A 13,487-nucleotide genomic window follows, 5' to 3' on the forward strand; every position below is an offset into this window, starting at 1 on the left:
GCAAGACCATTTCATTATGTCTTCTAGTGGAATTATATCCCAGCCTTTACATATTGAAATACATATTGTTTTATTATAAATTATTTTTCCTTTACTTCTCCCTTATATTGAATCAGACATTATATTGGTTTGGGGGGGAATTATGTGTGTAGACAGATTCTATTATCTATGCACTTCAATTCAGAACAGTGAAAGAGATGTTTCAAAACATACATCATAAAAATGGAGTGCTGTGTTCAAAAGGTATGAGAACCACTAAGGCATGGCAAGAAAACAACAGGACTATTCAGAAACCAGGGAGAGAATGAAGGGGATTTTGCTGATGACTGAAGGTGAGTTCCAGAGGCCTGGTCAATTCCAGGGCTGTATGGGAATGTAATTAGGAGACCCCTGGTCTCTGATCTTCTTGTGGAGACTAACATGATACAGGATAAGGGCCTGATCCACTTTTTCATCTAAGCTGCTCCCCACCCTGGGGGGGGGTTCTCACCTGTTTAACACAGTAGGGTGGGGAATAAAGAGGGTTGTCTCCTCAATGAGGCCAGAAGCAGCCTAAGGCCAGCTCCATTTTTTTACCCCCAGAACAGACAAGAACCCCAGACTAAGCTCATAGGAACTCTCAGGCCAAGCTCATTGCTATAAACAATGCACCTCTAACCTGTTTAGGGATGGGAAAGAGGCAGAAAGAGGAAAAGCAATAACAGAGAAAGACAGAAGCATTCAGAAAGAAGAACCAATTGGGGTGGGGGGAGGGTCAGAGACAGACAGGGAGAAAATAAAGCCAAAAGCCAAGAGAGACTATATTCTTTTCAATCATAACTGTCATTATTTATTGAAACTTTTCAAGGGGCCAGGCGCTGGGCAAAGTGATGCACTGTATTGTCTCAGGAGGAGATTATTAGACTCTCATTTAACAGATGGGGAAACTGAGGCCCAGCTGGGTGAGGCTCAAGGTCTTACAGCTAGTTTTAACTGGTTGGGTCAGAATTCAGCCTTATAGGTCTGGGCGGTCTACTATGTCTCAGAGAGGGAGCCAGACAGAAAGATAGAGACAAACAGACAGAAAGATGGAGATAGAGACAGAGGAAGGGGGAGTGGGGTGGGCAGAGAGGGAGAGACAGACGAAGACTTACAGACACGCAAGCAGACGATCACGTGAGCTGCAGACCTGCACAGTACACCGTTTCCCAAGAGACAGGAATGGGGGGAGCGCGGAGGGTGGGCATGGGCGGTGGGCTCCGCAGGGTACTCACCTGGTTGCCGTCTGGGGGCCGCAGGAGCACTCGCCCTCCCCTTGCTACCCGCACGATACTCCGCAACCCGCTGACCTAGGGTTGAGAGGCCGCCCAGGTAAAAGCTCGCTCAGGTCCCACCCCTCACGCGCTCCGGCCCGGCGTCTTTCCCACCGCGTCCTCCACCCCCCGTCTTTACAGCGTCTTACCGGGAACCTCGGGCCGTCGGTGCAGCCGCTGCCTCGCGCGAGTAGATTCCAGGGACCGGCAGCTGGATCTCGCGAATGCACTGGACGCGTGCCTCCCGCTTGCTGGAGCACTAGCGGGGTCGCAGGCCGCCACCGCTACCTACGGCTCCAGACTCCCATTAGAGGAGTGCTCTCCTGTCTTCCCTGGGATTGGCTGGAGATGGACACACTTTATTTTTACCCCCCAAGCCAGGATCCAGGCCGAGGAAAACCCGCCCCTTTGGGGGTCTTTGATTGGCTTATAAGCCAAGCCCGCCCTTTAATAAGATTGGCCAGGAGGAGGTTCTTCATCGCTTTTTGCCAGTCCATTCGACAGGTCTTCGGGCGGTTAGTTGGGAGCACGCAGGCGCGAACCCCAAAGTGAGGCCTGGCGCGAGTCACAGGACAATCGGAGGCGCGCGGCATTTTGGCGTCTTATTCTCCGTAAGCCACCTTGCGTAAGCCACCGCTCCGCTAAGAGACACGACTCTGCCCCCAGTTTTCCATAGCTTACCCCCACCTGCAGGGATTTCTGAGCCAGGTTTCTCTCGCTCAAAGTGAAGGTAGTTCCTAGTTTTATCCCTGGAGGATGAGGTGGTTATAGGGGTCTGTCCAGTCACCCACCAGCCCCTGCTACTTACTGATTAAGACATTGGTCGAGTGACAGCCTCGCTTGGAGCCTCAGTTTAACCATCTTTGAAATGGGAAGATAATTTAAAAAAATCTTTCCTGAAAATGCCATTCATTCAATGGAGGATTCAATGAGAGAACATAAATTAATTGCCTGGAGCATAAATAATTAAGGTCTCCCCTCCCAATTCTTGCCTTTGCCGTTGTGTCAGACTTAGGGAACTATGGCCCAGAGAGGCAAACTGTTTGGCTTGAGGTCACACAGCAATAAGACCCAGCAGAAAACCCAGGCTTCTGTCCTCCAAACGAAAGGGGTTTAAGAAGAAAGAAGATACAGGAAGGCCCTTCCTATTACCAGGGTTTCTTAATTTGGGTTCACAGATCTCCCTCCAATCCAGTCCAGGGACAGGGTTTAGAGGGGTCCATGAATTTGGATGGGAAAAAAGTTACATCTTTGTTTTCACTCTCCTCTAATTGAAATTTAGCATCTTTTCAGTAAAGAATGTAACTCACCATAGTATAATAGTGATAGTACCTGTGACTGTCACTAATAGAAATCACAGAGATTTTTATATCATACTATAGATGTTATACATTTCTTGAAATATCATGTAATCTCATCTCTATCTCAAAATCATGATTGTCATTAGACTCTCCATTAGATCTCACAAGGATCATATAACATATTTGCTTTTCCATATTTTAGTAACTATTTTTCAATATAGTCAATATTTTGTGGCTCTAGGTATTTTATTTTATGCATTCAAAAGATATTGTTTTCTGAGAAAAGATGCATAGGCTTCACCAGATCACCAAACAGGTCCATGGCACACAAAAAATGTTAAGAACACTCGTCTTCAACTCTGGGCTCCAGGGGGACAAAGACTTGGTCTATTTATGTTTCCTTGTTGTAGTCCTATCACCGAGTTTCTATCAGGCACACAGCAGGTGCTCAGTAATGTTTACTGAATGAAAAATAGGGTGCTTCCTAATGAAAAACAGGATCCTCCACACCCCCAACTGAGGGAGCCACTGATGGCCTTTTTGATCACCAAAGAAAGAGGGATCTGGTTTCCTGAATCTAGTTTTGTCCCTGCCAATCTGCTTTTATTCACAGAAGTGGGTGGTACTTTTAAGGTCTGGCCCCAGGAAGTCCTTGGAACCTTACCCTCAGGAGCAGGGCCCTCTGCTCCGGGGGAGTTGGGTGAGTTGTGAAGGATACAAAGACAAGTAGCTTCAGCATGGGAAAGGCCCCGGGGCACATTGGGCCTATGACTCCTCATTCTCCTCCTAGTTTCTGTTTGGGGTCCCAGCAAAAGGGCCTGTCTTCACTGGTCTTCAGCAAAGACTGTATTTTGGAGTTGGATGTGACCTTAAAGACCTTCTAGGAGAGTCTTCCCTTTTGGAGGACCAGACTAGGCAGGACCTGAAGCCACACCACACACTGAGGAGTGAGGGCACAAGGAAAAGATGTCACCCTAGGCAAAGAACATCTTCTCCTCCCATACCTCAGTCCAGGACATGAGCATCCTGGCCAGCTATATTAGAATCCCATACTTGGGTCCTAACAGTGTCCCTGAAGTCAGAGGCCCTCTCTAACAGGGTGGGTGAAGAGGGGCCTCAAATGCCAGGATGAGGGGCTAGGGATTTGATTAGAGAAACAGAGAGGAATCAGGTAAGAGCATGATGAAGGCCAGGCTTCAGAGGTCTGCTTCAAGGCTAGACTCCATCTTGGGATCTTAGGCTGGTTGCTTCTCCTGGGCTGATCCCCCAGCATGATTAGCCTATTTGCAGATGGGAAAACTGAGACCCTCTATAGAGGGTGAGGAAGTCACGTTGTGAGCCAGAGTATATTGAGGCAAGGATACCCAGGCCGTCTGTCTCTTGAACTGACTGGGATCCTCTTGCCAAGCTGACCTCTTCCTGGCCCACTCCAGGTCCTTTGCCCCTCCACTTCATCACATGCTCATTGGGACTGGCTCCAGATACTGCACATAGGTGTCTCTTCCCTCTGCACAAGATGCCTTGACTCAGCATCCTGCACTCTCAGCTCTGGCCCTGGGGCAAGATGTTCTCCTTTCTGAGCCAGAGTCTCCTCTATCCACTTCTGACAGTGTGGTCCCAGGTCAGAACCAGAGGCATCCAAGCTTCCATGCTCTCCCCAAAACATTCATCAGAATCTGGAGTATGTCCAAGATCTGGTATTCCAACCATTTCACAGAGGAGGTCCCACAGCAACCTGGCAGTCATCCCTGACTTCTCTCAATCCCTCTCTTCCTGTATCTAAAGCCTGTTGATTCCATCATCTTAAAATCACAGAATACACACATTTCTCGTACAGGAGAATTCCAATTAATTTATGTAGATACTTCCCCCTCGAGGAGTTGGAAGATAACTCCCCACTCCCTAAGCACGGGCTACACTTAGTGGCTTCCTTCCAAAGAGTACAGTATGGAAGGTGGGGGAATGGAGTAATTTTACAGTGGAGAAACCTGACATATACTACCTAAGCCAGGTGATCAAGTTAATATCAACAGTGATAAGGCATATCGATAGCATGTACCCTTGATAGGATACGAAGAGAATGGTACTTTATTTCTGTGGTCTTCCTTTCCCAAACCCATAACCCCAGTCTAATCATGAGGAAAACATCAGACAAATCCCAGTTGAGGGACATTCTGCAAAATACCTGACTAGTAGTCCTCAAATGTTGATGACTCCAGGTCATCAAAAACAAGAAAAGTGTGAGAAACTGTCACAGCCAAGATAAGTCTATGGCAACCTGATGATTAAATGTAATGTTGTGTCCTGGATGGCATCCTGGAACAGAAAAAGGAAATTTGGTAAAAACTAAGGAAATCTGAACAGAATATGGAATTTAGTTAATAATAATCTATTGATATTTCTTCATCAGTTGTGACACATGTATCATACTAATGTAAGATGTTAACAATAGGGGAAACTGCCTGTAGGGTATATGGACACTCTCTGTATTACCTTTGCGATAAGTCTGTAAATCTAAAACTTCTAAAAGAAAAAATTTATTTTAAAAACCTTCCATATTGCCCCCATCACGCCACTCTCACCTTAGGTATAGCGTCAGCTTCCTCACTGCTCTCCCTCCCTCCAATCCATGCTCCGGGCAGCCAGCAGAGGGCATTCTGTAAAACGCAAATCTGACCGAGCCTGAAGACTTCCAGCAAAGTAAGGGCGTTGGATGGAAAGTTCGGGAGGTATATTACAGAAGACATACCCGGATGTCTGTGTAAATTATCGTTATGATCCAGAAAGAATCTGGGAGGTTTTTCTGGTGTCCGTGGAAATAAAGTTACTGTACCCAAAATTTAAAGCCACTGGGCCTTTCAGATGCTCAACTCCCGACCACCCCCCCACCCCCGGTCACACAGCTACATAGTAATTTTCCTTTGCTTTTCTTTTATCTCTATGCAAGCTCCCCAGCCTGGGCTGCCTTTTCTTGCCTTCTCTCCCAGGTCCAGCTCCAGGGATCCTGCACCCGCTTCCTAAGACGAGAGAGCACTCCGGCATTACTGGATTGTGAAGTTCCGACCGATATCATTTTTATTTAACTACATGCGAACAAGAAAAATGGATTCCTCTGGCTCCCCCACACTTAGCTCATACTAGGCCCGAGGAAAGGTTTGACGCACGATAAATAAAAAGATGAATCACTGAATAAATGGATGTTCTAGGGCCCAGGGCGTTCCTGTGCGCGTGCGCGGAGAGGAAGGCGTGGGATGCTGTTCGCTACCTGCCTGGGTCTGCTGCGGCCGCCCGGAGAGGGAGGGGCTTCCTCGGCCTCGCCCTGCCATTGGCCAGGATGGTCCGCATTGGCCTGACGCAACATTTCTGCGGTCCCGCGGAGCTCGCCCCCAGCCAGCCACCCCCACCCCCAGCAACTACCATCTTGCAGGCCACTGCGTAGACGAGGCGGCTACTTGCAGGCCTGTGGGAAGGGAGACTGGCTGCTGGGGACCGCGCACCGGGTGGGACAAAAGACTCGAAGCAGCACTCTGAATTTGCTCATAATTTTATTAGGATTACCAGGGTTCACAGGGAACGAGGCGGGACTTCTGGGGGAGGGGGACCAGAATACCGCAATGGCGAAGCGGCCTTGCATAGACACCGAGGCGGGCTAGCGGGCACAGCGGGGAGGGGCGAGGGATGGAGGGAAAGAGAGAGACGGGAGAACAGGGTGGCGGCAGAGACCCCCAAGGCCACAGCGGCCCTCCCCGCTTTGGGATCAAGGGTGTCCACTCCACACAGCACGAGGAGGGGGATAGAGGGGCCCTGACCAAGGCATCACAATAAATACGTTTAGCAGCACACAGAAGCCTGCGGGAGAAGAGGGCCAAAAGGAAGGGGGAATCCCCCTTTCCCTCCCCCCAAAATAAGAACTCTGCAATTACTAAACCATAAAAATAAACTTTAAACCCGTGTACGAAGTCAGTCATCCCCCAGAAGTGCAATATGGGGCCGCTCGGCCCTAGCTGATAGGGAGGGCAAATGGGGCAGGGGAAATAGGGAAATAAAGTAAACACGGAAATAGGCAAACAGGGAAATACAGAGGCAGCCCTCGCAAGGGTAAGACATTTATCCCGTTTTGCCCCTCTTCCCCGGGTTGGCCCAAGGGTTTGGGACCTGAAGCACCTCCTCCATGTCGGAGTCTTCTGAGTCTTCCCCTCCTTCTGAGTCTTCTTCAATTCCTTCCTCCTCCTCGCTTCCTTCCTCATCATCACTGTCCTCACCTTCTTGCTCACTGCCTGTACAGGGGAGAGAGAAGTAAGGAGGGGAAAACGGAGGAGGATGGTTAGGTGGACAGGTAGATGTCACTCTTAACAGGGAACAGAGCCCATAGTCAGGGCTTTTGAGGGGCGGGACCATTCACCAAAAGCCTCTGCTTGGAACAAGCAACCAAGCCTGTGTGAACTCAAGTCCAGAAAGTAAGGGCGAGTGGGAGGGAAGCAGGAAGGCAGAGTGGGATGCCTCTGTCCTATCAAAATTGACACATCTCTGAAAGTAGCTTTTTCACCCCCTGTATGCAATGTGTGTCTCTTCCTGAGCTCTGACCTCAGCTGAATAAAACTTCTGTTCATCCAGAGGCAGCTCCCTCCCTCTCTCTCCCCAGTCTGATCCAAATAAGCCTCAGTCTGTCTTCTGCAGCCCAATTCCCCACCCCGGCTCCCACCCTAGGGTTGTACAGATAATTCTGCCTCCCCTTCTCTGAAAGAAGAGATGCCACCGAGTAGGAGGGGATGGGGCCAGCAATTCCCTCCGTTTCCCTACCTAGAAATATGTCTAGATTGTGTCTACTCGCTCCATCAATTCCTCCTTCCTCAGTGCCCTCAATGGAAGTTTGCCAGGGATCCCATGGCCAAAACCCCCAAGAGTGGTTGGTCTTCCTGCACCTTCCACCTACCCCAGGGGGCTGCCTCTCCTCCATCTGCCTGCCTACAGCCAGGCTCAAACACATCCCCTGTCTGCCTTCTGCCATCCCCTTCCTAGCCAAGGTTTGACTCTACTGCCTTAACCCCTGTTCATTCCCTCCCCATTCCTACTGTGGTCTGGCTCTACCCCCACCAATCCATTGAAACTACTCTTGCCAAGGTCACAGATGATCTATTCAGCCCCCAATCCAATGGACACATCCAAGTCCTCATTTTACTTGACCTTTCAGGAGCACTAGACACCGGTGACAATCCCCTCCTTCTTAGAATGTTCCACGACCTAGTGCTCCTCCTAACTCTACCCTCTCAGAGCCTCAGTTTCCCCATCTATAAAAGGAGGATTAGTAGTACCTACCTCGTAAGAGTTGCTGTGAGGATTAAATTAGTCAAAGCAAGAAAACAATTTAGCATAGTGCCTGGCACATAGTAAATACTTCATTAATGTTAATTGGACCCAATTAATGTTAACTGGCCCCAGAATCCAGAGGTAGGATTCTGCTCTGGCTTATCTCCTTTCTTTACAATTTCTGACTTCCCAGGCATATCACCAACCACCTGCCTCTAAGCCACCCAATACCTTCTGTCCAACAAGCCCTTCCAACTCCATGTTCCTCCCTGCATCCCATCAATCCCACCACCACGCCCTTCCCCATCCCAGGAAATGGTGCTTCCTTTGGCCAGTCATCCAGGCCAGAACCAAACCTAGCAGTCACCTTAAATACCGCCTTCTCTCTCAACCCCCCATATCCAACCCTTCTTCAGCATTTCCCAAAATGTATTCTTTCGTGGGCAGTGAACAATGGCCTTTGTGATCAAGATGTTTGGGAAATGCTGACTTCCACAATGTTTAAATAGGTTTCTTAGAGCAGGACTTATCAGAGCCTTTAAGGTGCCAATGTACATGTGACTCTACATAAGGATATTATTGTATGCAGTATTTCCCCAACATATTTGACCACTGAACCTTTTTGTGAGCAGCTTTTGGAACCAGAGAAGGGTCCTCAGATGACAATTTGGGAAACCCTGCCCAACATACCATGCATTTTCACCCTTCCAGGTTCTTTTTCATGTGATCCCTTCCACCAAGAATGCCCCATAATGCTCCTTAATGTGAAGGCAGCCTCCAATTCAAATGTCACTTCTTTTCTCTAGTTCTCTCCTTCTTGATTCTGGAGATAGAATTAGCTCCTCCCTCCTCTGGACTCACTGAGCACACTGTTCACTTCACCCCCAGCCCCCCAAACAAGCATGGGAGTTCCCAGAAGGCCAGGGCTGGGTACAGAGTGTGCTGTATTGCAACATGTTTGCCATTTTTTCCCCTCTCTCTGTGTGAGAACCTGTCTTACTTAGTATATCACCCACTGCCTCCTATCTCTTCTCTCTGCTTCATTTGTCTTGTGCTCTGTTACAACCTATCTACCCATCACCAAGAATTGAAATTTGTTTTGGTGTTGTTACATTTGTGAGCTAAATGTTCCCTGACCTTGCTCTGTTTAAAAACTTACTCAGAATGCTTTTTTCTTTTCTCTACAAGAGCAGATTGTGCTCATGCCTTGATACTCTGACCATGGGCAGATTTTCTCTGAGAGAAGAGAAAGGAGGTAAGACAAGAGGTGAGGGTCTAGCTCACCTTCCTCACTGCCCTCCTCTTCTTCCTCCACTGATGATTCTTCTACGGAGATGTTCTCTACCTCGTCCTCATAGTCATCCTGGTTGGCGCTGTTATGGTGATCCTTGTCAGAGTCTTCAAGGTCATTCTCATAGTATTCAATGTCTCTGTCGTCATCATCGCTGCCTTCATTGTCACCTTCATTGCCATCATCATCACTACCTTCATTGTCACCTTCGTTGCCATCATTATCTTCAATATCACTGCCGTCATTGTCTCCATTGTCACTGTCGCTGCTGTCCTGGTTGCTGCCGTTGCTGCTGTGGTCGCCACCTTTGGGGTTCTCGTCATCACCATTGGGGTTCTCGTCACCATCAGCGTTCTCATCATTATCATCAGTGTTCTCTTCGTTGTCATCAGGGTTCTCTTCATTGTCATCAGTGTTGTTGTCTTCAGGGTTCTCACTGTTGTCATTGGGGTTCTCATTGTTGTCATCAGGATTCTCATTGTTGTCATCGGTACTCTCATTGTTGTCAGTGGTCTCGTTGTCATCAGCACTCTCATTGTTATCAGTGGTTTCGTTGTCATCGGGGCTCTCGTTGTCAGTGGTCTCACTGCCAATGCTCTCATTGTGGTCAGGGCACTCGCTGTCACAGAGGCTCTCGCTGATGTCAGTTATCTCGTTGTCAGTGGTCTCGAAGCAGTCAGTGGTCTCCATGAAGTCAGAGATCTTGATGTCATGAATGGTCTCATTGTCGGTGATACCATCACTGTCTGAGGTCTCTCCAGTAATGTCTTCCATGATGTGATAGTCATCGGAGTCTTCCATGATCACCACCTCATATTCATCCCTGTTTTTACTGTGGGGAAGCCTGGGGTTGAGTATAGGGCTGGTGGGAGGTGGTGTACCCAGAGCAGACACTGAAAGGCGGTAAGTAACTGGGGAGGCAGTAGGCTACAGGGGTTCCCAGGGACGAGGCTAAGTGGGGAGAGTCCCATTTCTGCCCCTGACTACATAACCTCAGGCCGATCACACCCCATTTCTGGGCATCACTCCCCACTTGTAAAACATAGTGGACTGGATTATCTCAAAGGTCCCTTTTGGCTCTACAAATACTGTGTGACACTAGCCTAGTCTTTGCCCCACCCCTAACAAACCACCTCTCAGCCACCAACCCCCACCATCACCTTTCTTCCTTTTCTTGCTTCTTTCTGCTTGCCCTGTAGCCCCCTTCTCCCATCATGTAGTAACGCACGGGGTTAACCCACAGGTCATTCTTGATAATCTGTTGAAAGAGATGGGGGAAGGGAGAACAGAGCTATGAGTACAAGTCACAGAGCCTACTCCCAATACCCCACGCACTCAGGGGCAAGCTAGCAAGGCCTTCCCTGGCAATGCCAGGAGGGGCCCCACCTCAGCAATCCTGTCAGCCTCTGGGAGGCTATGGTTTGAGAACCAGCTGAAGAAGCTGTGGCTGGCATCCTGGTTCCTGTGCCTGTGGGCCTGAGGTTCCTGGCCCCGGTGCCAACGAATTGGGGTGGAGTGAGACACCAGCCGGCCTGCGGGGAAAGGAGGCTATAGAGAGAGCGCTGGACAAGGACAGATGGGGCGGGGGGCATGAATTTGCTCTGGGACTGCCTCTTACCCGAGCGGCTGCGCTGGAACTCCTTGACGATCACCGTATTTGTGAAGTAGGGATTTGTCTGGAAGTACAGCTTCATTTTGTAGCCCATGGAGATATGTCTGAGATCCTGTACCTGCTCAGAATGGGGGTAATGGTGGAATTCCCACCACACCGTGACCCCTCCCACCCAACCTCCCCTCACCTCCAAGGACCAGATTCCTTGCCCGGTCCTGGTAGAAAAGGTATCTCTTTGGCCTGACCTGCAGATTGGTCAAGTAGCGGAAAATGTCTTCATCGCGTTGGTTGATCAAGATTGAAATTTTGGGGTGGTTGAGGAACTGATGGAGGGAGCAGTTTAGGTCAAGGAGTGACTGTTCAATGAGAAGGAGGGAAGGAAGGCCAGTCAGGGCTAGGCAGGGCAGAACAAAAGAGAGGCTGGAGCAGGAGAATTCCTTCTGTGGTCAATGGGACATGACCCATACTTTTATTCCCATGATACTGTCTGTGTGGTAAGAGCCTATGTTTATAAAATGTCAAACCTCTGTATTAAGTGGCTTTGCCATGGTTCATATTTGCCGTGTGTTTGGGTGCTGGGAGTCTATGTCCAAGTGATGTTGTGTCTCTGGGTGCTGAGGGCTTGTGTTCACAAGACATTGTGTGTCGGGGGGCTGAAGGCCCATGTGCAAATGGTGCTATATCTGGTTGCTGAGGGCCTGTCATCACATGATGTTATATATATTTGGGTGTTATGGGTCTGTGTCCACATGTTGTGTATCTGAGTCTGAGGGTTTGTGTCCAGGTGATGCTATGGTCTGTGTACTGAGGACCTGTGGCCACATAATACTGTGCCTGGGTACTGAGGGCCTGTGATCATGTGATACTTTGTATGAGAGTGCCAAGGGTCTGTGTCCATATAATTCTATTAGGATGTTAAATCCATGTGTTCCTAACATGTTGCATGGTCCCCTGGAGATAAGCTTATCACCAATAGTGAATTCTTGTTATTTTTCCCTTTCCTTCATTTAACTCCTTTCTCTCCATTCCTAGGTACTCCTTCTCCTGATCCTTCAGGGCTCCAGCCCCTTTCTAGCCCCCTCCTCTCCAGCCAGGATTGGGCTCTGCCTAGTATCTAACCAGAGACCTAGGCTTGCACAGCCATGTGTGACTTGGGCATCCTTTCTGGGCCATTTCTCTGCTGTGTGCCCTTCTCCTCCTTCTTCACTGTCTCTGAGTCAGTTTATCTTCTGTGTGACCCTCCCCTCCTCCTTTCACCATCTCTGGTCCAATTTTTCTGCTGTGTGCCCCTCTACTATCCTCCCCCTTTCACCGTCTGTGATCCATTTTCTTTTATGCTATGCTCCTCCTCTCTCCCTTTCCCATCTGTGGTCCGATTTTTATGCTGTGTGCCCCCCTCCCCCCTTCACCATCTCCAGTCCAGCTTCTCTGATGTTTTGCCACACTCCTTCCATCCCTCCTCCACCAGACCTCGTCATTCTTCCAATAGGGGCCCGCCCCCACACCCTTTCACCCAGCCTGTCCCTCCCCCCCACACCGCCCCCCATTTCTGGTCATGGGCTCCTGGCCCATGAATATAGATGACAAGGATACTGCTTTGACCCAGAAGCCTGGGATATGCTGGATGATGAGATCTCTGCGCTCCAGGAAGGGTCTTCGCATCTGGATGAACTTGCGCTTGAGACGGAGGAAGGCCTTGCCCGCCTTGATATTCACCGCCTCCAGGTCCAGCTGAATGTTTTCCAGCGCCTGCAGGATGCACTCTATCTTCTCGGCATTCTTCTCTCGGCTTTCCCTCTTCACCTTCCTGGGCTTCCTCTTCCTCCTCCTCCTCCTCTTCCTCACACTTTCCTTTTCATCCTCGTCGTCGTCTTCCACGATGATGACGGTCTCTTCCCTCCCCCTTGGACCGGCTAACCTCTGGTACCCCCGCCCCCCTGCGCTACAGGTTTCTAGGGCCTTCTCTCCTGCAAAGCTGCTGGGCTCCGTCACCTGGAAGTCAATCTCCAGGCTTTCCCCAGAAACCTCCGAGGGAGAAAGCGTTTCCAGGCCCTCTGTGGGAGGGGGCGCCTCCCCGTACCCTGACTCGATCGCGGGCTCCCAGCCGGGACCCCCAGCCCCCAGGGTGAAGTACGCGCGGATCCCCCCCTCCTCCAGAATGACATAGGGCGGCGGCGGGGGCAGAGCGGGGCCCAGTCCCACCCCCCTCATGTCAGCCAGCACCTGTGCCGCCTCGGTTTCTTCCCGGAGCCTCGGGCGCTGCTGAGGTGGAGGCAGGGGCAGGCGCAAGAGAGGTGGCGGCGGCGGCGGCGGCGGCAGCAGCTCGCTCTGAGGGGTCTCGGAGCTACTGAGGCGGCGGGCCTTGGCCGGAGGCCCCTCATCCGGGCCGTCCATGGTGACCGCGTTCGCACAGCTCAGGGGCTCGCGCTCGCCCCTTCGCTCTCAGCCAGGCCGCCGATGTCTGTCACACCTGAGGCAGAGCCGCGCCTCACGAGACGAGCTCTGCTCTCAGCCTCGCTCTGGCGCTCCCTCCCACAGCGCCTGCCCTACTCCCTCCGCGCCAAGCGCCAGACCCCGCCCCCTAGCTGACGCCAGGGCCATCCCGCCTCTCCATTGGCTGCCAACCGCCGCGGCGGCTCTCGCGGCCCCCCCGCCCCTGCCCGCTCGCACGCAATCTGCTTGCC

The 13,487-nt window shown here is 50.6% G+C and overlaps 1 protein-coding gene and 1 long non-coding RNA gene across 4 annotated transcripts in view; both read right to left on the minus strand.

The window, feature by feature from the left end:
- LOC132482705 (uncharacterized) overlaps positions 1-1,634 on the minus strand; it is a 59,131-nt gene extending 57,497 nt beyond the window's left edge. For all 3 annotated transcript variants that reach the window (XR_009530941.1, XR_009530942.1, XR_009530940.1), the window contains exons 1-2: positions 1,442-1,634; positions 1,254-1,328 (exon numbers count right to left, since the gene is read on the minus strand). This is a non-coding gene — a long non-coding RNA (uncharacterized LOC132482705). The remainder of the gene's footprint in view (positions 1-1,253; positions 1,329-1,441) is intronic.
- Positions 1,635-6,134: 4,500 nt separating this feature from the next.
- Positions 6,135-13,328, minus strand: TSPYL2 (TSPY like 2). Its single transcript, XM_060087729.1, has 7 exons — positions 12,397-13,328; positions 11,049-11,126; positions 10,810-10,921; positions 10,578-10,723; positions 10,352-10,449; positions 9,185-10,023; positions 6,135-6,870 (listed from the first exon to the last, which is right to left on the minus strand). Exons 1-7 carry the CDS (start codon positions 13,195-13,197, stop codon positions 6,701-6,703), a joined length of 2,244 nt encoding a protein of 747 aa, XP_059943712.1. The 5' UTR covers positions 13,198-13,328; the 3' UTR covers positions 6,135-6,700.
- Between the last annotated feature and the right edge of the window lie 159 nt (positions 13,329-13,487).

The sequence above is a fragment of the Mesoplodon densirostris genome, chromosome X (genome assembly GCF_025265405.1).
Source record: "Mesoplodon densirostris isolate mMesDen1 chromosome X, mMesDen1 primary haplotype, whole genome shotgun sequence".
Lineage (NCBI taxonomy): Eukaryota > Metazoa > Chordata > Mammalia > Artiodactyla > Ziphiidae > Mesoplodon > Mesoplodon densirostris.